Genomic DNA, 27,309 nt, shown 5'->3' on the forward strand with positions numbered 1-27,309 from the left:
CTTTTTAATTCCTTTCCTTCCCCTCATAATGTCGAAAAGAGCCGCTGATATCACCGACGACCAATCCGCCCTCAAGGCCGGAGGGCGTCCTATCGCCGATGCCCCTCCCGATGAGGCGGGGGAGTTTGAGGACGAGTATGAGGATGAGTTCGAGAGCGAGGATGAGATCTTGGAGGCTGGTGTAGATGGGCGACCTGATGCGGAACGGGAAGAGGAGCAAAAAGGTGCGTTGGACTTGCGACGATTATGTGTGGATTTTCTAAAACGGTCGCTAATCGCCCGCAGAGGCTATGGAGGTGGACAAGCAGACCTTTATCCCCGGTAGAACGAAACTCGGTCCTGATGAGGTGCTGTCGCCCGATCCCTCCGCTTACGACATGCTGCACACCTTGAGCACCCCGTGGCCCTGTCTCTCCTTCGATATCGTCCCTGACTCGCTGGGCGACAACCGCAAGACCTACCCGGCGACCGTGTACGCCGTGACGGGCACCCAGGCCGAGGGCGGTCGCGCCAAGGACAACGAGCTGATGGTGCTCAAGATGAGCAGTCTGAGCAAGATGGAGAAGCAGAACGAGACGGACTCGGACAGCGACTCGGACGACGACGACATGGGCGAACCCATCCTCGAGTCGAAGAGCATCCGGCTCGGGTCGACGGCGAACCGGATCCGCTCCCATCAGACCCCGGCGCAGTCGGGCGACTACTCCAAGCCCCCGCAGACCGTCACGGCCACCATGCTCGAGAACGGCCAGGTGGTCATCCACGACGTTACGCCGCATCTGACCAGCTTTGACGTGCCCGGCACCGTGCTGCCCCCGTCAGCATCTAAGCCGCTGTCGACGCTGCGCATGCACAAGTCGGAGGGATACGCGCTGGACTGGTCGCCGTTGCAGCCGCTCGGCAAGCTCCTGACGGGTGACAACAACGGAATGATCTACGCAACGAGCCGCACCGAGGGCGGCGGCTGGGTGACGGACACGCGCCCGTTCACGGGCCACACCTCGTCCGTGGAGGAGCTGCAGTGGTCCCCCAACGAGCGCAACGTGTTCGCGTCGGCCAGCAGCGACGGCAGCGTCAAGGTGTGGGACGTGCGGTCCAAGTCGCGCAAGCCCGCAGTCGACGTCCAGGTGTCGGGCACGGACGTCAACGTCATGAGCTGGTCGAACCAGACCTTCCACCTGCTGGCGACGGGCGCGGACGACGGGCAGTGGGCGGTGTGGGATCTGCGGCACTGGAAGCCGGCGGCGACGCAGACCCAGGCCACGCCGGTGGCGGCGTTCGACTTCCACCGGGAGCCGGTGACGAGCATCGAGTGGAATCCGACGGACGACAGCGTGGTGGCGGTGGGGTCGGCGGACAACACGGTGACGCTGTGGGATCTGGCGGTGGAGCTGGACGACGAGGAGAGCCGGGCGGCGGGGATGGCGGAGGTGCCGCCGCAGCTGCTGTTTGTGCACTACATGGAGTCGGTCAAGGAAGTGCACTGGCAGGCCCAGATGCCAGGGACGGTCATGGCCACTGGGAGTGCAGGATTCGGGTGAGTTTCTTTCTTTCTTTCGTTCTTTCTTCCTTCCTCCCTCCCTTCGTTTCGTTTCTTTTCTTTTTATGACGGCTGCTAATTGATTACAGGGTGTTCAAGACGATCAGTGTGTAACCTGCCGAAGGAAAATGATGACCGACATGAAGTAGATAGAGCAATTATGAATCCCTGGGTTTTATATACCATCTCATTAAAAGCAATTCCACGATCTACTATAACTATACCAGGAGAAATCATGTTTTTATGGCATGCTCCAGACATCCACAATTATGCAGGGACATAGCTGAGTCAGCCGCATAAATCCACCGACGGAACATGTCCACTCGGAGTTGCGGGGAAGACCGGAATGGCATGGCCAGCAGTGGATGCATTCTGCATTTCTGGTCGCCTAGCTGCATGGCCGAGACAAAGAAACACACGGAGTGCTCCGACGGAGAGAGTTGACCGGGATGGGCCGCAGGCATCCACATATCTCTGGACCGCAGAATGGGCGGCTGGTAAAGTGGTTGCCTGCTGTGGAGTATTACCTAATTTCTTCCAATTATTGAACTGGCTATTTGGTGCTTTTTTGCTGTTGACTGCTTCTAGGATGCTTTTGGAATTGTGATGTTCTTGGAGGAGTAAGTGTGATTGTGTGATACTTGTGGTGGCCCCTTGTGGTAACTAGCCACCGACCGAGACTGAAGATTGGCATGGAATTGCAACAACATTTCAAAACGACATCCCTACTAGGCTGCATGAGACGGGACGTGGAGTGGAGTGGATCGGAGTGGAAGGTGGCTGTGTTCTCTCGGCACATCTCATTCCCTGCAATTGACGACAAGATACTATCTAGTTGTTCCATCCACCATCCTGTCTGGACGATATCAACTTAGGGCTTGGTCTGGGCACGGGAGCTCGTCCGATATGCATGTGTGACGGAGTTTCAGCGGGTTCTCCCCTCGCGGAGGACTGATTCTTTTCTTATTTTTTTATTTATTTATATATTTTTTGATGTTCTTTTCTATTTTAGTTTCTTTTCTTTTTCCATTCCATGCAGGGTGTCGGGTATATAACAACACCACCCGCGTCACCCGCTCTGCTGAAGAGGTGGTTTGGTCAGTATTCGCTGGCTCTGGCTCCCTGCATTCGTTTGCCATGGTGCAGCCACACGCCCATCCGCCTTCTCTCTCTACTCTTTCACCCATCTCGAATTGAGATACTACCCATAGGGTAGGCGATGGGAAGAATGGACCATTTCTTTCTGGTCCTCCTGGGGCTCGCATCCCTGCCACTTGTACTGGCAGCCTCTAAGCCCGACTGTACTTCTCCCTCGTGCAAATATTTACCTATTTGACCATGACTGATGAAACAAACAGGCTCAAACCCCATTGAAATTCGCTCTCAAGCAGACGCCACCTCCCTCTCATCTTGCGACACCATCTCCGGCACTCTAACCATCTCCTCCGCCGCCTCGGGCTCCATTACCCTCTCTAATGTCGAGACTCTTCGCTCTGGCCTGACCATCGACAATACAGACCGTCTTGAATCATTTATCGCTCCTGACTTGGAAACCGTGACTGGCCTGCTCAGCGTTCGCAACAATAAGGCTCTCGCCTCGCTGCAACTTGAAAGCCTGGGGAATGTTGACGGTGAGGTCCGCATTCGCGCCAATCCGCATCTCACCAACCTGCGCTTGAATGAACTGGACCAGGTCGCGGGGGGGTTATATCTTGATGGACCGTTTGACACGTTAGTCCTTTCACCAACTTCCAGTTCATGTAACCCTTGATATATATATACATATATGTGTGTATCAAATGTCCATATCAAGAATGCTAACAGCAACCAGAATATCCTTCCCCAACCTCGACTCCGTCCAAGGCGCAACCGAAATCACCTCCTCCGGATCTCTAAACTGCGACTCCCTCTCCCCCTCCGAAGACAACGACAACTCCGACGTCTTCAACGGCTCCTTCTCCTGCTCAAACTCCTCGAACACCCTCTCCCCAGGCGCCAAAGCCGGCATCGCCATCGCTGTGATAGTAGTCGTCGCTATAATCGCTGTTTTAATATGGCTTTACTACCGGCGCAGAAAGCGTCGTCGTCTTGATGCTGCCGCTGCCGCAGCAGATAAATCGCCCCCTTCAGCAACGCCAGCAACTCCCCCAGACAATGACAATAAACCCTCCAGCGACGGCGACGTCGACGTCGAGAAGGATGCCCCGGCGTCTATTCCACGCAAGCCACTGTCGTTGCCTTCTCCTCCACCACCCCCTCCACCAATAGGCGAAGGGCGCAATAATTTACCCCCTTCGCTGATACCTGGGATCCCCAGGGATGTGCCCCAACCACCACCTAGTGAAACGGATGTGCCCATGTTGGATAGTGAACACGTGCATGAAGCGCCGGGTGAGAGAGATCGTGAGCGTGACGCGGGGCCGTTTGAGCTTGAAGCCCCTGTGAGAGGATTGCATATGCGTGTGCTTGAGCCTCATGTTGCTGTATAGGGGGTTTTTGGGATGGTATCGGATGGTATGGTGTATATTGGGGTTTGGGGTGGGGGATGGATGTATATAGGGATGGGATTGTTATGATACCTTATTTTTGTTTACGGGCGATGAATGATGATATAGTGAAAGGATTAATGGATGATGGTATTCATGATGTGGGAGCTATATGTAGCTATGTAGCTTTGTTGCGTAGGGGATGGTTGTTAGAAGTTTGGATCTGTGGGAGGTGGCTTGATTTTGGTCGGATCTTCAGTGGTGGATGGTATATCGGGTACTAACGAGACAGTGAAGCTGGTAATTACTGGTATGATAAGAATATGTATTGCTAATGGATGAGTGTCAGCATAGGAGCAGATTGTCAACCTATCTACATCGAGCGAGCATACAAAAGATAATTACTCCTCAATCAACTGCCAGCCCCCCCCCCCTCCCTCCCAATACAACGTCCAGCTGATCCTCATTGCTCATCGCCTTGCCGCTACCAAAGTCCTTCAACTCCAACTTCTCGATTGCGACGACCCCCTCCATCGCCTCGAGGAACTCCCGCTCCAGATCCGCCTGCAAGCGCTGGTACTCGCCCACGTCCTTGGGCCACCCGCCCAACCGCTGGGACGGCCAGATTCAGCAGCTGGAGGTGGTTGCGGATGTGGTCGCCCTCGTTCATTACGACGCCGATGTCCAGGTTGAGCGCCGAGACATCCCCACCGGCTCCGCCTGGTGAGCTGCCGTCCAGCATGGAGCCGTCGAGTTCTGCGAATGAGGCGTCGCCACATGCCCGCAGAGCGTTCTCATCCACTGCCACCTCTTCTGGTCGTCGTTCTTGCTCTGGTACTGCACTGCGATGTCTGTGTACAGTTGCGACAACAGTTCTGACATCTGAAGTGTGCTCCAGTGGCACGGACCGTGCACGCGCCTGTAGTTGCACACGATGTCTTTGGCCAGACGTAGTGCCCCACTGAAGTCGCCCACTCGGTACCATCTTCCTTTTACTCCTAACTAGAACCCAAATCCCACCAACAGAAACGCAATCAGTCAACCCCTGACCGAATCCCTCACCAACTCTGACTCCGGCAAAGACGGCCGCAAGAACCGCAATAGCGACGAAGGCGAGAACAGCACCGCTGACTCGGCCCTGGCGCCTGCTACCGGCGCGCCGGTGCCCAACGTGGGCGACAAGGACAAGGGCAACGAGAGCTTGAAGATCCGCGTGCGGCTGAGCCTGCAGGCGATGGTGCGGCTAGAGCTGGATGCCGATATGAAGGGCGAGATTGTCATTGGGTTGTTGTCAGCGTTCCTCGAAGTGTATAAGAGACGCTGATTTGGTAGATGAGTGTGTAGGCAACTCCATCAGGTGTGTGTTGATTGGATTGCTGAAGGCATGCCTTGATGCTAGGTAGTTTGCCGAGATTGAATCGCTGGTCATCTGTTATCTGCAAATATCCTACATATGATAGTCTATGCTGTCCTGTATTATCTAGATAGATGCTCATAATCTGCCACGATTGGAACAAAGCTGTTGAGAGAGATTCTATGTCTTGAGGGTGCTTTTAATCTGAAAAATATAATAAATATTTATATAGCATGTGTATCATGCCATCAGTACTACAGACACAGTCTACTAGAGCCGTTGCCCTGACAGGGCCTACAGCTGCCTATTAGGGCTACCGTCTACCGCATGTCAGGATTGCATGGTTAATGGGTTCCTACATTCTTGTTCTTGCCATGTCTGTGATCATAGTCCATCCTTGTGGCAGACTGGGAAGAATGAACATGCTGATTACAAAGTATCAGGAAGGACATGTTTTCTGATCGCTCTGGAAGAGATCAAGTCTCTTCAGGCCAAAATAGGTACTCCTACTAGTACCTCCCAGGCCACGATATCGTATATATAACATAGCACCCAGTGGCTAGTTACCGTATAGACTTTGCCGACACGTGGCTGAATCGTGAACTTTTTTTAAAAAAAAAACAATGTAATTATTTTACGTAGATCTTTAATATACTTATGCATCGTTATCCATCACATCGCATCACGTCTATACAGGTTTCGCTCGCACTGCCTGCAGTGTCTCGCCCGACGTCAGGGGACCGCACCACCCGTAGACATCGCACCGGCACTGTTCAAACCGGGGGCAACTGAGATACTTTGATTAGCATCATTCCTGAGATCAAACAAGGGAAAAGAAAAAAAGGAAGACGGAAAGAGAAGAGGAACATACTAGATCACCTCCGTCCCAAAAACAATATGCCAGATCTTTTCAAACACCCACCCCACCCCAAAACTATCCGTCAGTTCTGTTTCCGCCGCCCACCGCAGCATGCGCTCGTAGTCCGCGCGAGGTCGCTGCCGGATGCGCTCGCGGCTGACGGCGAACTGGCCACAACATACGTTGCCGATATGCTCGGGAACTTGATCGGGCCCCACGTCGAACAGCGACTCGTAGACCTGCGGGAAAAATGCGCGGATGTCATCCTTCTCAATGTCGATCTGCGTCGGATCCCACGGGTTCACGCTGGTCGGGCACCCCGGGTCGTGGGTGCACCGCAGATTCACGTACCCCTGCGCGTCGATCGCCTCTAAGCGCACGTGTGGGAGAGTGTCCTTGGTCATCGGCCCGAAGAGGTCGTTGTGCCACTGGTCGGGGTTGGAGTGGACGAAGAAGCTGTAGGCGGGGAGGCGGTCGTAGAAGTCGACGACGTAGGAGAGGTAGGCGGCGGTTTCGCGGCCGCGGGTGGTGCGCGGGATCTGGAAGCCGGGGTCGGGGTTGGAATCGGTGCTGTAGACGAGGGGGACGGCATTGCTGTCCGGTTGGTTAGTAAGAAACAATTGGTTGGTGGCGAGTAGTTGAACGGAGGGGAGATGTACCGATCGCGACAGTAATCTAATAACCAGCGCAGATCCTCGGCGCGCGTGGCGGCCATCACGAGGGCGATTTCGGTGGCGCTGTTGAAGGCGTTGCTCATTTCCACCAGCTGGCGCACAATGTCGTTGCGTCCGGGTTCGGGGGCTGTCTCTTAGCGGGGAACATATCTCTATTGCTGTCCGGAGAGAGGAATACCAGGCGGGGGACCGGCCTCGGTGCGCCGTTGATACATGGACAGGGTCAACATGACCACGAGGATGATCAGCACCACAAGAACGGCCAAACGGCCGGGGCGCAAGAGGCGCATTGACATGAAGAGGAGACGGGTGATCAGGCGACTCAAAGAAAGAAACCGGCCATAAGGGAGTAGCAGGAGTGACAAAGATACCAACCCGAAAGAATGGCGAGTTGGGGGTGAAGCTGAACTGATGGATCGGAGAACGCGCAGAGAATCGCTGTCGGGTGGAGATGGGCCGAAAGGGGGCGGGTAATCAGAGCATCTGATTGGTGGGTGTCCCGCGGACTCGGGCGGCTCTTCAACCGGGTGCGCTAACCGGATTGGGTTAGTCTGTTCCGTCCCGCCTATCAATCTTGTTGAGCCCTGAGGCATTGTCTTCATTGTCGTGTTGAAACAGTGTGACCAAGGGTGATCCCCTCAATGAATCCATTCAGTACTGAGCAACTGAATCTTGTTTCGATGATAGAAATGTATAGCAGAACCAAATCCTGACCTCAATGGATATATATGCGTCTGAATGTATCTAATCGATATATACAGGCAGCACTATCGAGATGACCAATCGAATTATTCCCCCGCACGGGACTTTTATCCCTATCCGAGACCAAAGACGGGGTTGTCCGAGCAAAGGACTTCGGTAGATCCAGCCAGGCAGTACGGAGTACAGAGTACCTGGACGACCAGCCAAGTCCAATATTAGCCGACGCCTTGAAGCCGAGGTGGAGATTGGTGGAATGGGAATTTATCCGGCGGGAAATTAGCCGTCCGAGACATTGAATAACCACTAGTACGGAGGGCAGAGTATAGGTACGGTTTCTGAGGTGTATTGTTTGCTTCTGTTGAGACTTCAGTTGCGAGGGGTAGAGGGCATATCCGGAAGATACTTGGGATAGACCAGGTTAGTATACGACTATGGTGTCTACTACTCATTCAACCAACTCCTGCTATTTGACTGTACAACAGACATAGACGACCTGGAATATCCGATTTAACCACAACCCCACCAATGCGGGGTCTGTATCCATTCCTTACCGTCCGTGACCAGATCGTCCCCCTGATTCCGCCCGTCCCCCCGCCTCTGGCCCGGTATTGCGTCATGGTATTACCCTTCCCCGCCGGGGTTTTATCTATCAGACAATTCCCCTCGACTTCTCCTCTCCTGTCTTCTCCTCTTCATCTTCCTCTTTCTCCTGTGCTCTGATTCTTCTTCTCTGCTGGGTTTTTTTGTCCTCTTGTCACTCATATCAACAATCCACATCAATTGACCATGTCTCTCGGAAAGAAGGTTACCCTCAACACCGGTGCTCAAATCCCGTATGTCTTCATCACCCACCTTAACAACTCCACTACTGACATCAACCAGCCAGCTGGGCTTTGGCACCTGGCAGTCGGAGCCTGGTCAGGTCGGTGAGGCCGTCTACCAGGCTCTCAAGGCGGGTTACCGTCATCTGGTGAGTCTTCTCCTCGAGCCCTATCATGAAACAGCAACTGACTGCCGCAGGATCTGGCCACCATGTACGGCACAACCACACCATACACCACACACACAAACTGACCCATCAACAGCTACCAGAACCAGAAGGAAGTCGCTGTGGGCATTAAGCGTGCCTACGCCGACGTCCCCGGCCTCAAGCGCGAGGATATCTTCATCGTACGTGAACTCATCCCCCCGCAAGACACATCCCCTAACACAAGTACTACACAGACATCCAAGCTCTGGAACAGCCAGCACGACCCCAAGGTCGTCGAAAAATCCCTCGACGAGTGTCTCGCGGAGCTGGAACTCGACTACCTCGACCTGTACCTCATCCACTGGCCCGTCGCCTTCAAGACCGGCAGCGAGCTCTTCCCCCTCATCCAGGGCTCGCCCCTCCCCGGCGGCGACGTCGAAATCGACGACTCCATCTCCATCGTCGACACCTGGAAGGCCATGACCCAGCTGCCCAAGTCCAAGGCCCGCGCCGTCGGCGTCTCCAACTTCATCATTCCCTACCTCGACGCTATCATTAACGCCACTGGTGTCGTTCCCGCTGCCAACCAGATCGAGCGTCACCCGCTCCTCCAGAGCCCTGAGCTTATCGACTACTGCCAGAAGAAGGGCATTCACATTACTGCCTACTCCGTATGCCCCTTCCCCCCCCTCCACCTTCATTCAAACCTTTCTTCCCCTTTCCCCAAAACCAATGCTAATAAATAATGAAAAGGCCTTCGGCAACAACATGATCGGCGAACCCCTCCTCATCACCCGCCCCGAAGTCAAAGCCGTCGCCGAAGCTGCCTCCGCCCGTCTCGGCCGCCCCGTCTCCGGCGCCCACGTCATCCTCGCCTGGTCCCAAGTCGGCGGCCACTCCGTCATCCCCAAGAGCGTCACCGAGTCCCGCATCAAGGACAACTTCCAGGAGATCGAGCTCACCGCGGACGAGGTCGCTCAGGTTTCGGCCTTGACGGCTCACCGTCGTCGGTACAATACCCCCTACACGGCGAATAGCCCTCGTTGGGATATTGATATCTTTGGCGAGCCGGAGGAGAAGCCTGCTGGGCATAAGGTTATTGTTTAGATTGTGTTGCTCTTTGATGTCATTATGAGGGTGGTGCGGTTGTTGATGGTAGAGATATAACTATAACGTAGTATGATGAATGGTATTTTGTATATATGAACTGCTTCATGATGTTTTAATGTTTTGTAGTCTCAAATACTACTTGCTCAACATACTTGTACGATGCGTTTGCTACGGGACTACATCCACCAGCTCTGCAGAGTACTTCGTCCAAATTAATGGTATTAACTGTGAATGTACTATAAAGTCTGCATATATATATATCGATGGATGCATAGCGCTTGATACCGATGAAAGAAGAAGAGAAATTTACTCCTTCATAAACACATCCAACAACTTCTTATAATCCGGCGTTCCCATGCCCGTAACCGGATCCCACCCCTTAGCAGCCTTAAACCCGTCAGTATCACACCCCTCATTATTTCCCTCGGTCACATCATTGAACGCCTCCGGATGCGCGTAAATCACAGGGTTGACAAAGCCCACCGTCGGCTTCCCCGCTGCAATCCGCTCCTCGTTGATGAGCGTCAGCAGGGATGCGAACACCGGCGCTGCCGCTGACGTGCCGCTGACCAGCTGCGGGATGAGCTTGTTGAAGACGAGGACGTTGTCGGCGATGGCTGCGACGTCGGGGTAGGCTCGTCCGATCCGGTTGTAGATCCCGCCCCCGGCGGCGAATGAGCTGTTGTCGACGCTCGAGTAGTGCTTGTAGCCTGGGTCGGCTGTCTTGAAATACTTCTCGACGGCGTCGTTCTGCCAGTCCGCCCGCTTGTAGATGTTGCTGAAGCCGCCGCCCGACGCGAAGCTCGACGTGGCGACTTCCTCGTGGGCTTCGGCGTCGCCGAACGGCGGGAGGACGGTGCCGCCTGTGGCGGTTACGTAGGGGCAGGTGGCGGGGAAGTCCGGCGCGAACACCTTGTCGTCGTCGCCGAGGCAGTTGCTGGGCCGGGGACTACCGCCGCGGCCCATGACGCCGGAGTCGCCGCTGGCGACGACGACGGACACGCCCTGCAGGCCGAGCTTCATCCACTCTTGGCATTGGCGGCGCTGGTACTTGATCGGGAGGTCGGCTTCGGCGGCGCCGTAGGAGATCGAGATCACGTTGGTGGGCTTGTACACGCCGCATTGCTTTTTGCCCTTGTAGCCGCCTTTCGCCGGGTTGGGGTAGGGCGGGTCGTCGGGCGATTCCTCGCTGCAGTAGGAACCGTCGATCGCGTCGAGGAAGTTGTTGAGGAAGCCCGTGAAGTTGTAGTTCTCTTGGTAGACTGGGTCGTCGGTCTGGAAGAGCACCGAGTTCTGCGGCCAGATGAGGGGATACGAGACTTGGAAGTCGAGGTCGGACTCGGGGCCCGCGTTTGTCACCTCAGCGGGTGCCTCGGCCCCGTCGATGAGGTGGTGGACGGGGTGGGTGCCCTCAGGGATTTCACTAGGGTGTGTTAGCGTTGGTGAGTTCGTATGCAGTCATGTGTATGAGCTTACTGGGCCACGGTCGAAAAGAACATGTCCAGATCCTCTTGTGCGTATACGTCCCCCAGACCTTCGAAGATGCCGAGCTCGTTGCCCTTGGCCTTCTTGCTGCCGTCCGTGACGTTGTACATGGCTGTGCTGTCAGCATTTAATGCACCCGCTGATGGCGGAAGAATACTCACCCTTGATACACTTAGGGGTGACAGCCACACCGCAGAACCCAAGGAAGTCCCCCATGATAGCCTCTATCGGCTCGGTCAGCGGGCGCAAGATCGGCGGCAAGATGCCGAGTTGGCGTTTCGCCAGATTGTGAGGGGTGTCACGCCGGGCGTGCTGTGCGCCGCGGACCTCCATCAAGCTGATTCCAGGCTTGACGAAATCGACATGATCCTGCACCGATTTCGGGACGTTGTATCTGGCTTCGTTAGTCTAAACCAGTTGACAGGAGACGCAGAACATACTCGCGACAGGCAATGTGCGACCGGCCTGTGCCGGCATGGTTGTAAAGGTAGTATTCCGTGCGAAGGAGATCCTCGACCTCGCTGGCAGTCGCATCGAACTGCAGCCACTGCTTGTTGGTCGAATGGGAGACGCGCTCCGGGTGGATACCAGAAGACTCAATCCAGTTACGGACAGTGTCTACGCTGTCCTGCGACGGAGCAAACAGGTCATGAACGTCTTCGGCTGACAGATGCTGGCCATATTGGTCCGAACCAGGATTCGACCTGAACAGTCAGCGAAAGATCGCGTCACGAACTCAAAAGGCACGTACAAATCCATCAGCATGTCATGGCCGCGGTCCATGTTGGACTGGGTCAGACCAATGCGCACTGGCAGCACGGCATCACCATCAAGGCGACCCTCTTCCGTCCAATGACTGGGCAAAAAGTCGCGGCGCTCATGGACTACGTGGTCCGTAGTGGGAATGGCCAGCACGCCGGCGGTAGCCGCACCAAGAAGCAGGAAGGAGGATCTCATCGTGACAACAGGAACCAGTCCGGGGGTGAAAAGCCTCAGACCAGCTCAGGGGGTGCCACAGCACCCATCAGTACTTATACAGAGACCGAGGAGCCGTCCCCGCGCTCAGGAACAACCTTGGTGACTCAAACCGGAAACTCCACAGGTGATCATGATGGCGGTAGACGAGACATTTGCCAGCAGCGTTCGCCATAAGGTTACGATAAGCAAGACGGCACGGCCAGGTCGAAGTTAATTCCCTCGTCACTGGGGTCTGATCTTCGTTGTTAGTGCCTATCATTGGCCATGACCCCAGTGTATGAACCCACACAAGGGTCCTCGAAGAAGGGTAGATGGGGAAATTGCGGTAGACGGCACTACAACAATACCCCCTATCAACTAACCACAAGGGCAGCACCCGCGACGATCAAGTAAGCGCGGTATGAAGGTCGAATCATTGAGGGGTCCTGCACATCCCCCCGCAGCATCCTCGGGCGAGCTTACTCGGGATATGGCCACCATGTGAAGCCGCAATAAGCTTTCGGCGTATACTTGCTGCGGGGAAACATGGGGTTTTGGCCGTTGCTCGGCATCTTGGCTTGCTCGTCGATTCATCTGACATTCGGATTTAGATTTCGATCTTCCTGCTATCTTTGCCTTGTCTGTTCCCTCTGAGGCTTTGCTTGCGCACTCTAAAGTCTGAGCAATGCTAACCCCTGGATAACCCTCACTCCCGCAGTGGAGTCACTGGAGTAGACGGCAATCAATGGTGCGAAATGGGTTCCCAAATCCTAAAAACAAAGTCAATGAACAGATCTCCACCGCCGATCGGTAGCTGACAAAGAAGAGCCCAACGCGACCAATTTGGAAGAGATCACCATCCGGACGGTCCGCATGGAGGACAAGAAGGGTTGGGCTCCAATCAGTCGATTTTGGGAGGATTGAGGGGTGCAGCTTCGTCCTCTAGGTCATTCTCCTTCCGACTACCAACATTCCTTTGGGGCGTTCATCCCGCGAGGGGCGATGAACAAACTATCGCTGACGATGGCGATGCCATATACATCCTTCGGGTGACGAGGCTCATTGTGCCCGACCGAGAAAATTCCAGTGGCTGTGCATTACTTGCGGTAAGTCGAACCCGGAGTGATGGAAGAAGGAGAGCGTCGTCATCGTGTATGGGGTCGAAAAGAGTGGAGAACGAGAAAGAACGAAGTGGAGAGAGACGCGATGGAGAAAAAGCGATTAAGGTTAAGCCGGCCAGTCCGCCCACGTGCTAATGGCCGATAGTCTTCGGAGATAACCTCCAATAGTCCACAACTACTCTCTATGGGAGTTGAGTGTGAGTATTGCCAATTACAATGATGTCATATTCAGTTGCTAATGTACAAAATAAGATCATAAGTACCTTCGTAAATACCCTCTTCCCTGCTCGGGTATCATATGCAACCATTAAACGCCAACCGCCAGGAGTCATGCAAATATGGGGGAAATATAGGGGTCGAAAGATGACAGTCGACGTGCGAAGGGCGTGTTGTCGAGTCTGGCCATGATATCCAAAAGACCGATTTCACAAGACAGCCACACCGTGTCAACATGCACTGAAGGGGTCTCCAAAGAATGAATGCGGGAAAATTAAAAAGTAGACGATCAATACAGATCACGGGCCAATCCACTTCAGCAGCGTCCGGGTGAGCTGATTGCGGTGGACCGGCTTCGCAAGGTAATCATTCATCCCTTTGGCCAAATAGGTTTCTTCGTCCCCTTCCAAAGCGTTGCCTGTCAGCGCGATGACGGGCACGTCGATGTTCATGTTCCGGATGCACGTTGTCGCTTCCATCCCGTCCATGACTGGCATGGTGATGTCCATTAGTATGGCATTGTACGACAATGGCGTCTGCTTGACCAGCCGCACCGCCTCGGCGCCGTTCCAGGCGGTGTCAACCCGCTCGAATCCCAGCTTCTTCAGCAGTCGCAGCATCACCATTTGGTTGACCAGATTGTCCTCCACCAGCATCAATTGCTTCTGGGGAGCAATAGTCTTTACCTTCGCCTCGAGTTGCTTGGCGTCCTCCTGGGCCACCGTCCCTGGGAGGGTGTCCTTTCCGGTCGCACCCGAGCAGCTCATCTTGGCCGTGAACCAGAACACACTGCCACGGCCTTCCGGGTTGGGTCGAAATCCCACCGCGCCGTCCATGAGTTCGGCGAGGCTCTTGCAGATCGATAAGCCCAATCCTGTGCCTTGGTATCGTTTTGTGGACGAGTCCGCAAACCGCGTGAACGGAGTGAAGAGCGTACTGGCGGACTCCTCTGGCACACCGATCCCGGTGTCGATTACCTCGGTTAAGATTTCGTACGTTTGTGGATTCTTCTCCTTCGTCAAGCACGACGTAATGACTTTCACATAGCCTTCGTCCGTGAACTTGACAGCGTTGCTGATCATATTCTGGAGCACCTGCCGGTATCGCAACGGGTCACCACGAAGATGCTTCGGAACTTCGGGGGCGATGGAGTTGATCAGCTTGACGCCCGGCTTCAAAGAAGAATTACAATTCCGGGTAACAGCCGCCAATACAGCCTTGATGTCGAGCACATCGGCGGTCAAAGAGAAGGACCCAGAGGAAAGTTTCGAGTAGTCCAACACGTCGTTGATGACTTCCAGCAGGATCGATGTCGAGTCCTGGATGATGGACGCCATCTCCCGCTGCTGTTCGTTGAGGTCCGTGTCCGTGAGCATGGCTAGCGCTAGGTTCATGCCGTTCATCGGCGTCCGGATCTCGTGGCTCATATTCGCCAGAAAGTCGGTCTTCATCTTGGACGACTCCTCAAACGCGGCGATCATCCGACTTTCGGCCGCTTTGCGCTCGGTCAGATCACGGGACACCTTGACGAAACCCACATGTCGGCCAAATTGGTAGATCGGAGTGATCAAGACGTTGGCCCAGAAACGCGACCCATCCTGGCGGTACCGCCATCCTTCGTCTTCCACTTTGCCTTCGCGCAGGCATACATCCAGCTCCCTCCCCGGTTTGTCCGACGCCCGGTCTTCCTCGCCGTAAAAGACCGAAAAATGCTTCCCGATGATCTCCGAGGCCGAGTATCCTTTGATGACGGCGGCGCCCGAATTCCACGTGGCAACGTTCCCGCGAGTATCCAGCATGAAGATGGCGTAATCTCGAACCGTGTCCAGCAGAATCTTGTAGGTCTCACTCAGGTAAGCGTTGCGATTGCCTACCGACTGAATGTAGTCCTTGGTGACATTGTGGGCCTCCAGAACGACGTAGAGCAGCGTAAACCCTTCAAAGATGGGCGTGACACGCAGCGAGTAGTATCCCCGACACTCCTCGACGTGGAACCCATCTATCACTTGTACGCTGCGGGTAGAAGTAGCCACGCGTAACACACCGTACAGGGTCGCAAAGTCAGGGGCAGGGATCAGACGAGGGGAGACATCGCAGATGGAGCGATCGAGCCACCGATCTCTGGGCTGATCAGAAAGCGTTTGGTGACTCTCGGACACTTCGACGATGTGTAGGGAGGGATCTAAGACGAGGGTCGGAACGGGGGTATAGCGGTAAATACGACCCAGAGCAGAATCGAAAGGTTCAGCCGCCGAGGATTTATGCGGTCGTGAATCGCTGTCTTCGGACAAGGAGCCGCTGAATTCGTTGAGGTTAAAGCGATCTTCCTCTGGGGGAGTGGGGAACATGGCCGGGTCGGCGAGGGGTAGAGCGTTGGTTTCCATGTCAAAGTTAGGAGTGGCCTGCTAGAGGCCGTGCATGTTATTCTCGGTTCAGGCAAAGTCGCTCAATCAGATGATGTAGAAGGGGTAAGCTTGGCGACCAATTGGCCAGGCGATTGATTGAATCAGGCGTTCGTGTTGGTTAAATCGGTGCTTTTGTCAGAAACTGACGATTGAGGGAAAGTTCGATGAAAATAAATAAAAGAGAGTAAAAAAGCTGTCAGGTTCGAGAGCCGAAAGTGGCGATCGGAAACGGTGGCGTCTGCGAGTTCCACACATCTGGGGGTGGGTTTAACCAGTTTTGACCAGTTTTTACCGACGACTATCAATGGTGAGGGTTGAAAGCAACACACTTGGCGGCAAATTATTGCGGCGTTTCAGTGGCTGCACGGGACCCCGGGCTCTAGGCTAGACGTAAAAGACAGACCAAAGGAAAGGAAAGGAAACACTGGACAAAAAGGGCAAATGAAAAAAAAGAAAAGAAGAAAAGAATACCATATTGCAAGGTAGTGAGTGAAGTGACGTCAGTGGTCAAGCCAGTTCCAAGTTCCATCATGGCAGTGTTCCTTGCAGCTCATTGTCCTCGAACCTTCTATCAAACTGTCAAGGGATTTTACCGAGGAATGTGGATACCCGGATTGACCATGGATCGCCTATGCCACGATTGATTGGGACCAATAGACGCAGGGGATCGACGACCTGCATATAAAAGTTTGCAGTCAGATCCAAATCCATATCATAAAATCATCACAACCATGTATTATGGGGTTGCGCAGTAGTACAGTAGTACACGTAGCTCACTTGGTGGCAGTGTCGCGGAGTAATAAGTATAGGGCTTTGCTTTTCTGCTGCGACGAGCCTCTTCGCATGGTGACGCAGGATTACTCAGGACGATACCCGTGCCTCGAAAAATCGAGGCGCACGAAGATAGCAACCACGATGTAACGTCGTCGACAAGCGTGAACAATCCCTGTGAACTGAATCGAATACGATTAGGAGCTCCGGATCCGCCGAGACGATCCGATGTGCTAAACCCATTCTAGTATAATCCGCTCTGCAGCACCTTATTCGTTTTCACCATTGCTGCCTTATGTTCAACATACTCGCGTCTTGCGAGGCTCAAAAGACAAGAACCAGACCATGGTTTGCTGTCGCGTAAAAACCGATAAGACGTGTGTTTGTGGCGAGACGACAGCAATAGTTGGGATCTGCACCGGGAAGATCCGCCGGTACAGACGGAGTTTTCTCGGTGGGTCAACGTGCGAAGTCGTCATAGTCATGTCATGTTCACTCACGTCAGCCATCGTTATCCCGAAACTTTAGGGTTCATTACCTGGACAGTTGATTTGTTTATAGTAGAGATGAAAATATGTATGATGATATCAAATCTCCCTCTGTTTGGGTGTGGCCGGATGTGGCTGGACATTGTTGGTGGTTAAGAGCATAATCGAAAGGTTGATGAAAGGCTGATTAAAGGTTGACTGAAGTTTGGTTGAAGGCTGAAGAGGAACCGGCCGAAAGGTTGACTTCGCCGACGACGGGAGATTCGTGCCTGAGGCACCTACGACGGTCAGTATACTAGACATTCGAGAAGACGGCACGGGGCTGATATTGTGGAAATTAAACATGTATTGGGCCATAAACGCTATCAAAAGTACACATTGACGCTGGACTACAGGCGACCGCCCAGTCCAGCTGGTCCCGATAACTATCGGGCTCAAGACCTGCTAGCTGCGCTACCATCCGGGTCGGATTCGTCCATCACGAAACCACATTTGTCCGCTCTGCTTCTTCCACCATCTTGGCGACGGCATCGGCGATACCGTACGAGAAGGCATATCCGCCGCCGCCAAACCCGTAGGCGGACACGATGACGCGATCGCCGATCTGCTGGGAGTCGAGACGGAATCCACCTTCCCGTGAGGGCCGGATACCCACAATGTGACTGAGGGAGGATTCGGGTGGGTTTGCGGGCACGATTTCAGGGGCGAGACGGTGTGCACGGGCGATCTCGTCCCGCGCAATTTCCATGTCAGGCTCGGGGGAGCTAGATTCCGTGAGCGTTTGGCATAGGGCATCGGAGCAGCGGTAACTTACAGGTTGTCCCTCTGTTTGACCCCACCCAGGACTACCCCGTTGGAGAGCGGCCGAGGGATAATGTATGTGTACTCTTTGCCGACACGCAAGTATAACCGGCGGCACTGCTCGGTGCGGTAGAAGACGTTCTGGCCTCGCTCGGGGAAGCACTTGTCGTCCTGGACGTCGCTCAGCGACTTGCTCCCAACGCCACTTGCGTTGATGAAAACGCTCGACTCCGGGAACATGGTATAGAGATCCTGCAGAGAGTCCACCCGCTTCCGAATGAAGTGCCCACCGAGAGCCGAAACCTGCTTTCCCAGATAGGGCATGTGGAGCGTCGGGTCGGTGACCAGGCAGTCGTACGCCCATCCAGAGTTGTACTCGGCAGGGTACTCGCCCGATTTCAGGTCCCGGAACTACATCCATGTCAGTAGGGCTTTATTCAAACACAGTGAGGAATTTCCAACTCACATTGGCCGCTACCTTCTTGCCCCACACGGAGGAATTCTCCGATGGAGGCATGTCAAGGTATTCGCGCGCATCGACGATACACACCCCTGACTGAGGATCTTCCTGTGCCATCTTCAGCAGGTGACGATGGGTCACCGCTTGGATATAGCGGTGTTCAGGACTGATGCCCGCGGCCGCATGCCAGGCGGCTCCCGCCCATGCCGAAGCATACCACGGGTTCTGGTCTCCCGGCAGATACTCGGCCACGACGACGACGGCGAACCCGTTGAGGAGAAGTTGACGTGCCGTGGCACATCCAATGATCCCTGCTCCCAAGATGACAATAGGCCGCTGCGCAAAGGGCAAGCCTTCCGCGGGGCTCCGTGGGCTCAGTTCTCCCATTCTGTGGTTGCAATATGGTATACCCTGAACTGTCTTTTCAAAGAAAGAGGAAAGAGAGTGCCAGCGGAGGCACCGTAGGCGCAGATGCGAAGAAAGTGCAGGAAAGGCAGGGATACGTGACGATATTAAAACCCCCGTCCACTGGTCCGGAAGATTGCGGCAGGAGATACGGAGGGCGGTTTCCTCAATTTAACACACTACTGAGTACCGATGGAGACCTTTTTCCTACAGACGGTCGTGCCCACTGCCTTCTTAAATCTCTCGATCCGCCCTCGCCCAGAGAAAAATTCCCAGATGATCCCTTTCGTGTGCGTGCGTTTCCACAGTCGGTGGTACTAAATGTGGATGTCGGATAGAAGCGCGCCCAGACCGACGGTCGGGTAGAGCCGCAAACCCAGCGAACCCACGGTTGCTCGACTCAGTTAGCAGACCAACTGGATCTCAGGGTACTCGTCAGCGCACGACATCTGTGCAGCTCACAGATTCTTGGGATTCCAGTACAGACGGGAGGAGAGCGGTTGATCCCGACCAGCTCTGGTAGCTCCTCCGACGCCACGGCACTGTGGGATCTCGGACGACCCGACTCTGACCCATTCATTGGGCGAACGGACGGGCCAGCTACCCACGTGGGAATGCGCACTCCTCTATCCTAAGATATCCATCCGTAGGCGAAGTGCTGATGGCCACGGTGGCGCCGAAACCTGCAGTTGTAGGATGAATCACGGACGTTGGCCCAGAATCGTATCAAGTTGTTGTTTTGGTTGGAGTGGAGAAAGGAGTATCACAATCTGCCTCAGAGCTTCAATAGTTCTGACTTCCCCTGAAGAATCTGCCGTGGGTGGGGGGTGGTTCCATCTGTTTCAACTGTAAACACCGCACCTCCACCACTCCCTCTAGAAGTCTCCCGTAGAAGAAGAAGAGAAGAGATCCCACCATGGAAGCCTCAGGACATCGAGATCCAGTGACTCCCATTCCCAATCAGGCAATTCCCTTCCATCTCCCTCAGGCAACTGGGCGGCTTCATCCGCCTCAGGCCAAAGTACGGACATGTGACTTTCCACAACCCCCACTAAGGCCACTAAGGCCGCAACTCCGTTCTCCACTTGCGCCAAAGTGTCTCTCCTATCCACACTTTGGAATTATATTGTCTGTCTCCAGTCAGATCTTTATTCCCCCCTCTACCGTGGAAAGTGTGGTGTGAGCCGATCTCACCTCATCATGGTCGAGGCCAAGGCTTCTGTGAAAGCTGGAAGCGATGATGAGAAAAACTCCCGAGGGCTGGAACCGACCCTGGTACGTATGCGCTCTTTGTTTGTCTTGGGGCCAGATAGCCTCGTATTCGGTGACGCCCACGTGTGACGAGAAGGTGGCTTGCACTTGTTTGATACGTTGATTGAGGTGGCGTGGGACAACACGTCAGGGTTATGCATGTTCCCGCGTTTCTGTCACAGTCTGACAGGCGTCATTGTTTGGCGCTGGGTCGGAAGCATCCTGCGCGGTTGTTTTTTATTTTATTTTTCCATTCTAATTCAGGGCTGTAGGATCATCTGTATGAGACGCAGATAGGTGAGGGCCGCATCCTCAGTGACGACGATGCCACCAGAATCCTTCCCTATGAGGCGGATGACTCGCCGTTCCCTGAGGTACGCGCCGTCGTGAGCCCGGTGGATGAGGCCCATTTGCCCGTCAACACCATGCGCATGTGGGTGATTGGGATCATCTTTACAATTGTAGGTTGAGGGTGATTGTTCTCCTGTTGTTGTTATCGTGGTGGTGAGGTACTGACTTGGAGATCTTTAGGTCGGAGCCGGTCTCAATCAGTTCTTCAGCTTGCGCCAGCCGAGTGTCACGATCAGTGCCCTGGTGGCACAGCTGTTGGCATTCCCCGTCGGGTGTGCCTGGGCGCGATGGCTGCCATTGGGGTGGTGGAATCCGGACCACCACTTCAACATCAAGGAGCATGCGATGATCACCATCATGGCCAACGTGTCGTTTGGGTCGGCGGCGGCGACCCAGGTGATCGAAGCCATGGTCAAGTTCTATGGCATGCCGTCGCAGGGTGGCTTTGAGATCCTCCTCACCATCACCACACAGATGTTCGGGTTTGGGCTGGCGGGAGTGATGTCCCGCTGGCTGGTGCGGCCGGCCACCATGCTCTGGCCTCAGGTGCTGTCGAACGCGGCACTGCTCGCGACGCTACACTCGCGGAAGAACCTGGTCGCTGATGGCTGGATCATCACGCGGCTCCGCTTCTTCCTCTTTGTCTTTGTCGGCGGCGCGATCTGGTATTTCGCCCCCGGTTATCTCTTCACCGGTCTCAGCTACTTTACGTTCATCTGCTGGATCGTGCCGACGAACGTGGTGGTCAACCAGTTGTTCGGACAGCAGACTGGGCTGGGCATGTCCGTGTTGACCTTTGACTGGGCACAGGTCGTGTACGCGAACCAGAGCCCGCTCCTCGTCCCGTTCTGGGCGGGGTTGAATGTGATGGGGTCGTTCGCGCTGTTCTTCTGGCTGCTCTGCCCGATCCTCTACTACACCAACACGTGGTACTCGGCCCACCTACCCATGCTCAATCCGAACACATTCGACAATACGGGCCAGTCGTACAACACCAGTCGGGTGATGAACAACGACGGGACAGTGGACGCCAAGGCGTACCAGGAGTACTCGCCCATGTTCCTCCCGGCGGGTTACGCGGTCACCTACGGGGTGGCGTTTGCCAATCTGACGGGCATCTTCGTGCACGTCGCCCTGTATCACGGAAAGGACCTCTGGCTGCAGTGGCAGGGACGGGACAAGAAGGACGTCCACTCGCGGATTATGGAACGCTACCGCGACGTGCCGTGGTGGTGGTTCGCGGCGGTGAGCGTACTGATGTTTGTCCTCAGCATCGTGACCAACGAGGTGTGGCATACCGGTTTGCCGGCCTGGGGGGTGGTCATCGCCTACCTCCTCCCTATCATCTATTTCATCCCGGTCGGCATTATCAAGGCTGTGACCAACATCAGCAGCAACCAACTCAACTTGATCACTGAGTTTATCGGGGGCTATGCGTTCCTCGGGCGGCCCGTAGCCAACATGGCGTTCAAATTCTATGGATATGTGGCCGTGTCGCAGGGATTGGAGTAAGTTGGGTCCGTCGCCTTTCATACCAGGTCGCTAACCCTTGCAGATTCGTCGCCGACATGAAACTGGCTCATTACATGCACATTGCGCCGCGCACGTTGTTCTTCGCGCAGGGGCTCGCCGTGCTGATCGGGGCGATCGTTCAATGCGGCGTCGAGGTTTTCATGATCACCCGCATTGACGGTATATGCACACCGGAGGCCTCGGGGGGTTTCACCTGCCCGCACGGTCAAGTGACATACTCGTCTTCTCTAATTTGGGGTACGTCCTGCGACTTCTTGAACCCCGCGCAGATCCTAACCGTCTGAACAGGTGCTCTTGGACCCGCGCGGAACTTCTCCCCCGGACAGATCTACGGCAACTTGCTGTGGTTCTTCCTCGCCGGGCCCGTCGTGATCGTGATTACCTATCTTCTCGGACGCAAGTGGAAGACCTTCAACTATCTGTCCTGGCCGGTGGCATTCGGCGCGATGAGTCTCGTTCCACCAGCGACGGGGATCAGTTTCTCGTCGTGGTGGGTGATCAACGTTATATTCAACGGCATCATCAAGCGGCGCAAGGCCGCGTGGTGGTCGAAGTACAGTACGTTATCCCAAACCAGGCTTCGAATACCATGACACGGGCACTAACCAGACAGACTACGTCCTCTCTGCCGCACTGGATTCCGGCGTCGCCGTCGCCACGGTCATCATCTTCTTCTGCATCGTGCTCCCCGCGGGCCCGCTCAGCTGGTGGGGGAATACCGTTTATGGCAACACGGCTGATGGGATGGGGACACCCTGGAAGGGACTGCCTGAACGGGGATATTTTGGTCCTGCTAAGGGGACCTGGCAGTAGCTGGTCTATTCTAAAAACCGGCACCGTGGAAGTGTCAGGGGTATATATAGTCTTGGTGCACATATTGGTCGCGAGTATATACTTTTCATGTGGCGGTTTGTTGTCAGATAATCGTCGAGTTTACTTCTTTTTTGAACGAGATGCTTCGTTAAACTATCTTCTACTGTACCATTCCCCATAGAAAAGCCTGTATAGGGTATACCTTCCCTAATTCAATGACTTCACCTCCCTCCCCTTGACAAACACGCGTCGAATATTCCGATCATCCCCCGTCATCACAAACCTCTCCACAACAGCCTCCATATCGTCTCCTTCCTCCACCAACGCCATCACCCCATCTACACCCTCCTCTTCATCCTCCCACCTCGCCGTCCTCACAACCATCGCATCAAACTCCATCCCCTCCGCAAAACACCCCACTTTATCACCCAACCCAGCAACCTTCGCTCCGCCCGCGGTCGCCATCCACAGTCCCTCAACCAGAGAAATCTCCTCCCCAGCCTTCACCTCACTCCCAACTCCTCCAGAGCCCGCCACATCCTCACCCCTGACCCCGCCCTTTCCAGCAACAGAAACCATGAAAGCCCACCTCATAACCTCCAACATCGACCCTGAAAACCCTCCCCCACAATCCGTCCCCAGCCCCACCTTCATCCCCCGCCGCAAATACTCCCTAATCGGCGCAACCATAAACTCATCCATCGTCGTATTTGGCGTCGGACAATGTGCGATCCCACATCTACGCGCCTGCAGACGCGCTATCTCCCACTCAGTAGGATAGATCGCGTGTGCGAGGATCGTTCGCGGCCCGAGCAGTCCAAACGACTCGTACATTTCTGCCTCAGTGTCATACTGTGGGAATAGTTCTTTGGTGAACGCAATCTCGCCCCGTGACTCGTTGAAGTGTGTTTGGATCGGTAGCTCCCGGTGTGACGCTGCCAGATCTCCCAGGCGTTGCAGGGTCGTATAGCTACAGCTGATGGCAAACCGCGGCGTGATCACTGGTCGCACGAGCTCACCGCTGGGGTCCAGCGCCTGGATCTGCGCGATAGAGGTTTCTGTCGCGGCTATGGCAGTGGCGGGGTCCGCATCAACGTACCAGCTTGGCGCGTTGCGGTCCATAGCGCATCGACCGATTAGGGCCCGCTGACCCTGTTCGAGACATGTTTGTGCCAGAATGGTTGTTGCCTCTATGTGCAGCGAGCTGTAGTAGCACGCTGTTGTGATGCCCTGCTTGAGACCTCCTGCGACGCAGTTCTTGAAGAGTCGTGTGGCGTGGGTTGTGTCCGCGCAGCGCGCTTCGTGCGGGAAGGTGATCTTTTCCAGCCAGGTTAGGAGGTCGATGCCCCGGCCTGTGCCGCGTTGGGACCACTGTGGGGCGTGGTTGTGCGTGTCAATAAAGCCTGGGAGGAGGAATTCGTTGCGGTCGAGGGTTGTTAGGGGACAGGTTTCTGGGGTGTAGTTGTGGGAGGCGAGGATGGAGGAGATGGTGTTGGCGGTGGTGGATGGTTGGAGGGATTGGATTGTGCCGGTTGGTGAGACGATGATGAGAGTATTGTGGTGGACTTCGAGATGGGTTGGTTCGGGGGTGTGGACGAGGGTGCCGTAAAAGGCGCGGGCAGATTGAGTGGGCATTGTTGATCTGGTGTTTTGTTTAGTCGAGAGTAGAGTTGACGTGTGATTGAATGGAGAAGTGAGGATATAGTTGGGTCGTAACGAGGGGAAGACGTGCTGACGGTGCGGGGTCCGGATGGCTGCATTTGTGTATGTATATATAGATGTAGATATGTTTGGTATATGTACCTGTTATTCTACACAACTCCAACGCTTCGTCTTTCTGCTTCTTGCTCACTGGGCGGATCTGAGCACCCTAGGCTGATGATCATTGAGTGGAAGAATGTGTAGAGGAATGAGTAGGCTGCATGGAGCAGTCGACTGCACTATGTATAATCTTCGTAATATTGTCTATAACTGATGGAACTAAGTTATAAGACCATGGTGATGAATACTCAAACACTCGGAAGAGATAAACTTTACAATAGTATAATAATGAAGTTTGATCCATCTCACTAGCTGGGAATTATAACTTGTACAGTACGAAATCTCCATTCTTGATCTATAGACAAGAGGGTCTGAAGTATAAGCGTATATTATCTTATGAAATACTAACGGTAGCTATTCTCATTCTATTTTGAAAAACACTGAATCACAAAATACTAGTAGATCATGCTGTCTATCTTGATGATCAATGAACCGCCCAAAATCACAACCAGAGTTGTACCAGTGGTCCAAGATCTTTGTCAACACATGGGATACACCTGTTTCTTGGGTCTCCGAGGGTATCAGAGCAACTTTCTGGTATATATACCCTGTAGATAATATCGGATGAGGCAATCTATTGCACATCAAGGCTTCCGCGCATTAGACAGGACGCTCATACCGCCATCCAAAGTCAAGCGAGCTCGGACTTTCATGACCAGATACTTAGACCCTAAACGGCCGAAGCGGAGTCTGCTTTCCTCATCCACCGAGCGTACCACAGCGCTTGGAGAAAACAGCAATGCCTCCCCCACTCGCAGAGAGACAATCTTGTCAAAAATCAAAGCAACATCCTCTTCCTGCGTATGTTCACCACTCGGGGACAGAGTCGTTCCCGCTGATGGACTCGCTAAGTGCTTCGTTGAAGCCGCGGCCAGATGGCTTTTCAGGGCTTGCAGCCACTCCGGGGACGTGAACCGGTGGACGATGGTGGTGGAGCATAGGTCGAGCAGTGATTTGGAGATTGTCGGCTCTTGGGTTGAAATGATGATACGCGCTCCAAGGTGACGTTGCAGCCGCACCGTTGACAACAAGGTCTCTGTGAACAGGCGGGACTCGATCGACGTATTCATGTACTGTAGCTTTATTAGAAAACCAGATTAAGGTGGACCAAGGTCCGGGGTGGCAGACCTTATGGGCTTCATCCAATGCAACCACTCTTCCAACCTCTGCACTCTGCTCTAGAAATATGCTCAGGCATATATCGAACAGTGAACAGGCTGTTTCGGCAGATATGCATGGACAGGAGAGATCGACGATGGTCAAGCGACCAGGCTAGCAACACTCAGCAAATGATTAAAGAAAATCGCGAGCTAGTCCTCTTACCGATGGTTCCCATTCCGTGCCTTTTGCCTGCACAAGAGTTTTCTTCTTCTTTCCGGTGACGACGCTTTCCTTTTCGGGCATAAAGCTTTCCAATGTGTCCAGTCGCTGGTTGAGAGGCTCAATCTGGGCCGGAGTGAGACCAGAGAAGGTAATTAGCCGCTTGAACTGTTGATAGTCAAACCCACCGCCCGTTTCTTGCTGAGCGATACGCATGTTTCGCAATATGCGCTTGACCGTGTGTATGTACAATGGCACGGGGCCGTCGTTTTGTCCCACCGCCATCAGGTCAAGCATCCGCTTCGTGTTCAGATGCTTCTGGTCAATCTCCAAGGGCTCAACCCGGATACCGAAGCGTGAATACGTGCCCTTCGTGATGAAACGTTCTACATTAGCATTTTTGAAGCGGCACAGTAGGCTATCACACTGCTATCTGGGACAGAGCATTCTCACCCGTATGGTATGGAGATTAGTTGGAGAACATAAGACTCTAACACGGTCTCCAAGAAGCGATGACAGATAGGCTGCCTCACAGGGTGATCCCATACTGTCACTGATGAACGTGTCATAATGAAACACGATCCCCGTTAAAGGACTCGGAAGATGAGCAGCTTTCGAAGGGATCAAGCAATTCTCCAGCATACAGGAGAGCGTATGACTCTTACCCGAGCCCTGTGAGCCACAGATAAACGTACTCGATGGAATGGAGACGTTAAAGAGGAGGCGTGGGTCATCCTCCTCGTCCCGATCCTCTGGCTCCTCCATTGGAGCTCCGGTTTCAAGCAGGCTTTTGATGCCTGCCAAAAGCCCGAATTGCGATAGCTCGGGGGGTCGCTCTTGACAGGTGCAACCTGTGCTGTGGCTGAGTACAGAGCCCGTCATGATTGGTGCCTGACAGGCTTCACTCGACTCTCCTGCCCGCCCATGGGGGGTCAACAGATCTAGATGATCTTTCAAGATGACGTCGTATTCCGTCTGGCCCCTAGCCCCATGGCCCATCGATGACGAGCGTACAGAGCAGGGACACTCGCACTCGCTGGACGGCGCACTCTCTGATGAAGCGTCCATTGTCGTTCGAAGAGCTTTCGCAGTCGAATACCACTCAATAACAAGTTGAGATTGATATATCAATTGTTTGAGTTTCCAATGAGGATCAGAAAGATAGTGGTAGTCTGAACCGAGTGGCTCCTGTGGTATTGGCTAATAGCGATCGTTTATAACTGTTGCTTCTTGCCATTTTCCTAAGCCTTGCATCGTTCAAGATGGCGGATTAATTTCTCTGTAATTTGTTCCAGTAAAGTCTCTCCTTGTTCTGTCCCGTATGGCAGGCCTCCTGCATTGGAAGCCTCCTGCATTGGAAGCCTCCTGCATTGGAAGCCTCCTGCATTGGAAGCTTGCTTCATTTCAGGCCTCCCC

At 54.2% G+C, this 27,309-nt stretch overlaps 11 protein-coding genes across 11 annotated transcripts; 4 read left to right on the forward strand and 7 right to left on the reverse strand.

The window, feature by feature from the left end:
* Positions 1–28: 28 nt before the first annotated feature.
* Positions 29–1,654, forward strand: BDW47DRAFT_122941 (ribosome biosynthesis protein RRB1; the record flags this gene model as incomplete). The annotated part of the gene is made up of 3 exons (XM_024815949.1): positions 29–224; positions 286–1,537; positions 1,630–1,654. The coding sequence occupies 3 exons, from the start codon at positions 29–31 to the stop codon at positions 1,652–1,654; spliced, it is 1,473 nt and encodes a 490-aa protein (XP_024675403.1).
* A 500-nt stretch (positions 1,655–2,154) lies between these two features.
* On the forward strand, positions 2,155–4,095 carry BDW47DRAFT_100054 (putative GPI-anchored cell wall protein Pst1). The gene is made up of 3 exons (XM_024811356.1): positions 2,155–2,841; positions 2,899–3,271; positions 3,372–4,095. Exons 1-3 carry the CDS (start codon positions 2,760–2,762, stop codon positions 4,027–4,029), a joined length of 1,113 nt encoding a protein of 370 aa, XP_024675404.1. The 5' UTR covers positions 2,155–2,759; the 3' UTR covers positions 4,030–4,095.
* Positions 4,096–4,501: 406 nt separating this feature from the next.
* On the reverse strand, positions 4,502–5,113 carry BDW47DRAFT_100055 (uncharacterized protein). Its single transcript, XM_024811357.1, has one exon. It carries the CDS (start codon positions 5,009–5,011, stop codon positions 4,511–4,513), a length of 501 nt encoding a protein of 166 aa, XP_024675405.1. The 5' UTR covers positions 5,012–5,113; the 3' UTR covers positions 4,502–4,510.
* A 938-nt stretch (positions 5,114–6,051) lies between these two features.
* On the reverse strand, positions 6,052–7,279 carry BDW47DRAFT_67251 (DUF3431 domain-containing protein). Its single transcript, XM_024819577.1, has 3 exons — positions 6,899–7,279; positions 6,252–6,833; positions 6,052–6,168 (listed from the first exon to the last, which is right to left on the reverse strand). Exons 1-3 carry the CDS (start codon positions 6,994–6,996, stop codon positions 6,069–6,071), a joined length of 780 nt encoding a protein of 259 aa, XP_024675406.1. The 5' UTR covers positions 6,997–7,279; the 3' UTR covers positions 6,052–6,068.
* An 882-nt stretch (positions 7,280–8,161) lies between these two features.
* akr1 (putative aldehyde reductase (AKR1)) lies at positions 8,162–9,848 on the forward strand. Its single transcript, XM_024819578.1, has 6 exons — positions 8,162–8,448; positions 8,498–8,585; positions 8,636–8,649; positions 8,701–8,785; positions 8,840–9,256; positions 9,339–9,848. The coding sequence occupies exons 1-6, from the start codon at positions 8,402–8,404 to the stop codon at positions 9,690–9,692; spliced, it is 1,005 nt and encodes a 334-aa protein (XP_024675407.1). The 5' UTR covers positions 8,162–8,401; the 3' UTR covers positions 9,693–9,848.
* Positions 9,849–9,932: 84 nt separating this feature from the next.
* Positions 9,933–12,326, reverse strand: BDW47DRAFT_67275 (S53 family peptidase). Its single transcript, XM_024819580.1, has 5 exons — positions 11,932–12,326; positions 11,621–11,884; positions 11,342–11,574; positions 11,172–11,292; positions 9,933–11,118 (listed from the first exon to the last, which is right to left on the reverse strand). Exons 1-5 carry the CDS (start codon positions 12,135–12,137, stop codon positions 10,002–10,004), a joined length of 1,941 nt encoding a protein of 646 aa, XP_024675408.1. The 5' UTR covers positions 12,138–12,326; the 3' UTR covers positions 9,933–10,001.
* Positions 12,327–13,211: 885 nt separating this feature from the next.
* Positions 13,212–16,403, reverse strand: fos-1 (sensor histidine kinase/response regulator Fos-1/TcsA). Its single transcript, XM_024819582.1, has 2 exons — positions 13,522–16,403; positions 13,212–13,440 (listed from the first exon to the last, which is right to left on the reverse strand). The coding sequence occupies exon 1, from the start codon at positions 15,856–15,858 to the stop codon at positions 13,774–13,776; it is 2,085 nt and encodes a 694-aa protein (XP_024675409.1). The 5' UTR covers positions 15,859–16,403; the 3' UTR covers positions 13,212–13,440; positions 13,522–13,773.
* Positions 16,404–17,387: 984 nt separating this feature from the next.
* Positions 17,388–18,995, reverse strand: BDW47DRAFT_67270 (FAD-dependent oxidoreductase). The gene is made up of 3 exons (XM_024819579.1): positions 18,406–18,995; positions 17,953–18,350; positions 17,388–17,902 (listed from the first exon to the last, which is right to left on the reverse strand). Exons 1-3 carry the CDS (start codon positions 18,784–18,786, stop codon positions 17,617–17,619), a joined length of 1,065 nt encoding a protein of 354 aa, XP_024675410.1. The 5' UTR covers positions 18,787–18,995; the 3' UTR covers positions 17,388–17,616.
* Positions 18,996–19,927: 932 nt separating this feature from the next.
* optF (small oligopeptide transporter, OPT family) lies at positions 19,928–22,906 on the forward strand. Its single transcript, XM_024819581.1, has 6 exons — positions 19,928–20,079; positions 20,328–20,516; positions 20,587–21,914; positions 21,962–22,176; positions 22,228–22,497; positions 22,553–22,906. The coding sequence occupies exons 1-6, from the start codon at positions 20,005–20,007 to the stop codon at positions 22,750–22,752; spliced, it is 2,277 nt and encodes a 758-aa protein (XP_024675411.1). The 5' UTR covers positions 19,928–20,004; the 3' UTR covers positions 22,753–22,906.
* An 11-nt stretch (positions 22,907–22,917) lies between these two features.
* On the reverse strand, positions 22,918–24,618 carry BDW47DRAFT_67404 (putative guanine deaminase). Its single transcript, XM_024819583.1, has 2 exons — positions 24,556–24,618; positions 22,918–24,394 (listed from the first exon to the last, which is right to left on the reverse strand). Exon 2 carries the CDS (start codon positions 24,385–24,387, stop codon positions 22,960–22,962), a length of 1,428 nt encoding a protein of 475 aa, XP_024675412.1. The 5' UTR covers positions 24,388–24,394; positions 24,556–24,618; the 3' UTR covers positions 22,918–22,959.
* A 539-nt stretch (positions 24,619–25,157) lies between these two features.
* On the reverse strand, positions 25,158–26,961 carry BDW47DRAFT_122950 (uncharacterized protein; the record flags this gene model as incomplete). Its single annotated transcript, XM_024815950.1, has 3 exons — positions 25,158–25,646; positions 25,897–26,279; positions 26,589–26,961. The coding sequence occupies 3 exons, from the start codon at positions 26,959–26,961 to the stop codon at positions 25,158–25,160; spliced, it is 1,245 nt and encodes a 414-aa protein (XP_024675413.1).
* Between the last annotated feature and the right edge of the window lie 348 nt (positions 26,962–27,309).

The sequence above is a fragment of the Aspergillus candidus genome (genome assembly GCF_002847045.1).
Source record: "Aspergillus candidus strain CBS 102.13 unplaced genomic scaffold BDW47scaffold_5, whole genome shotgun sequence".
NCBI classification, from domain to species: Eukaryota; Fungi; Ascomycota; class Eurotiomycetes; order Eurotiales; family Aspergillaceae; genus Aspergillus; species Aspergillus candidus.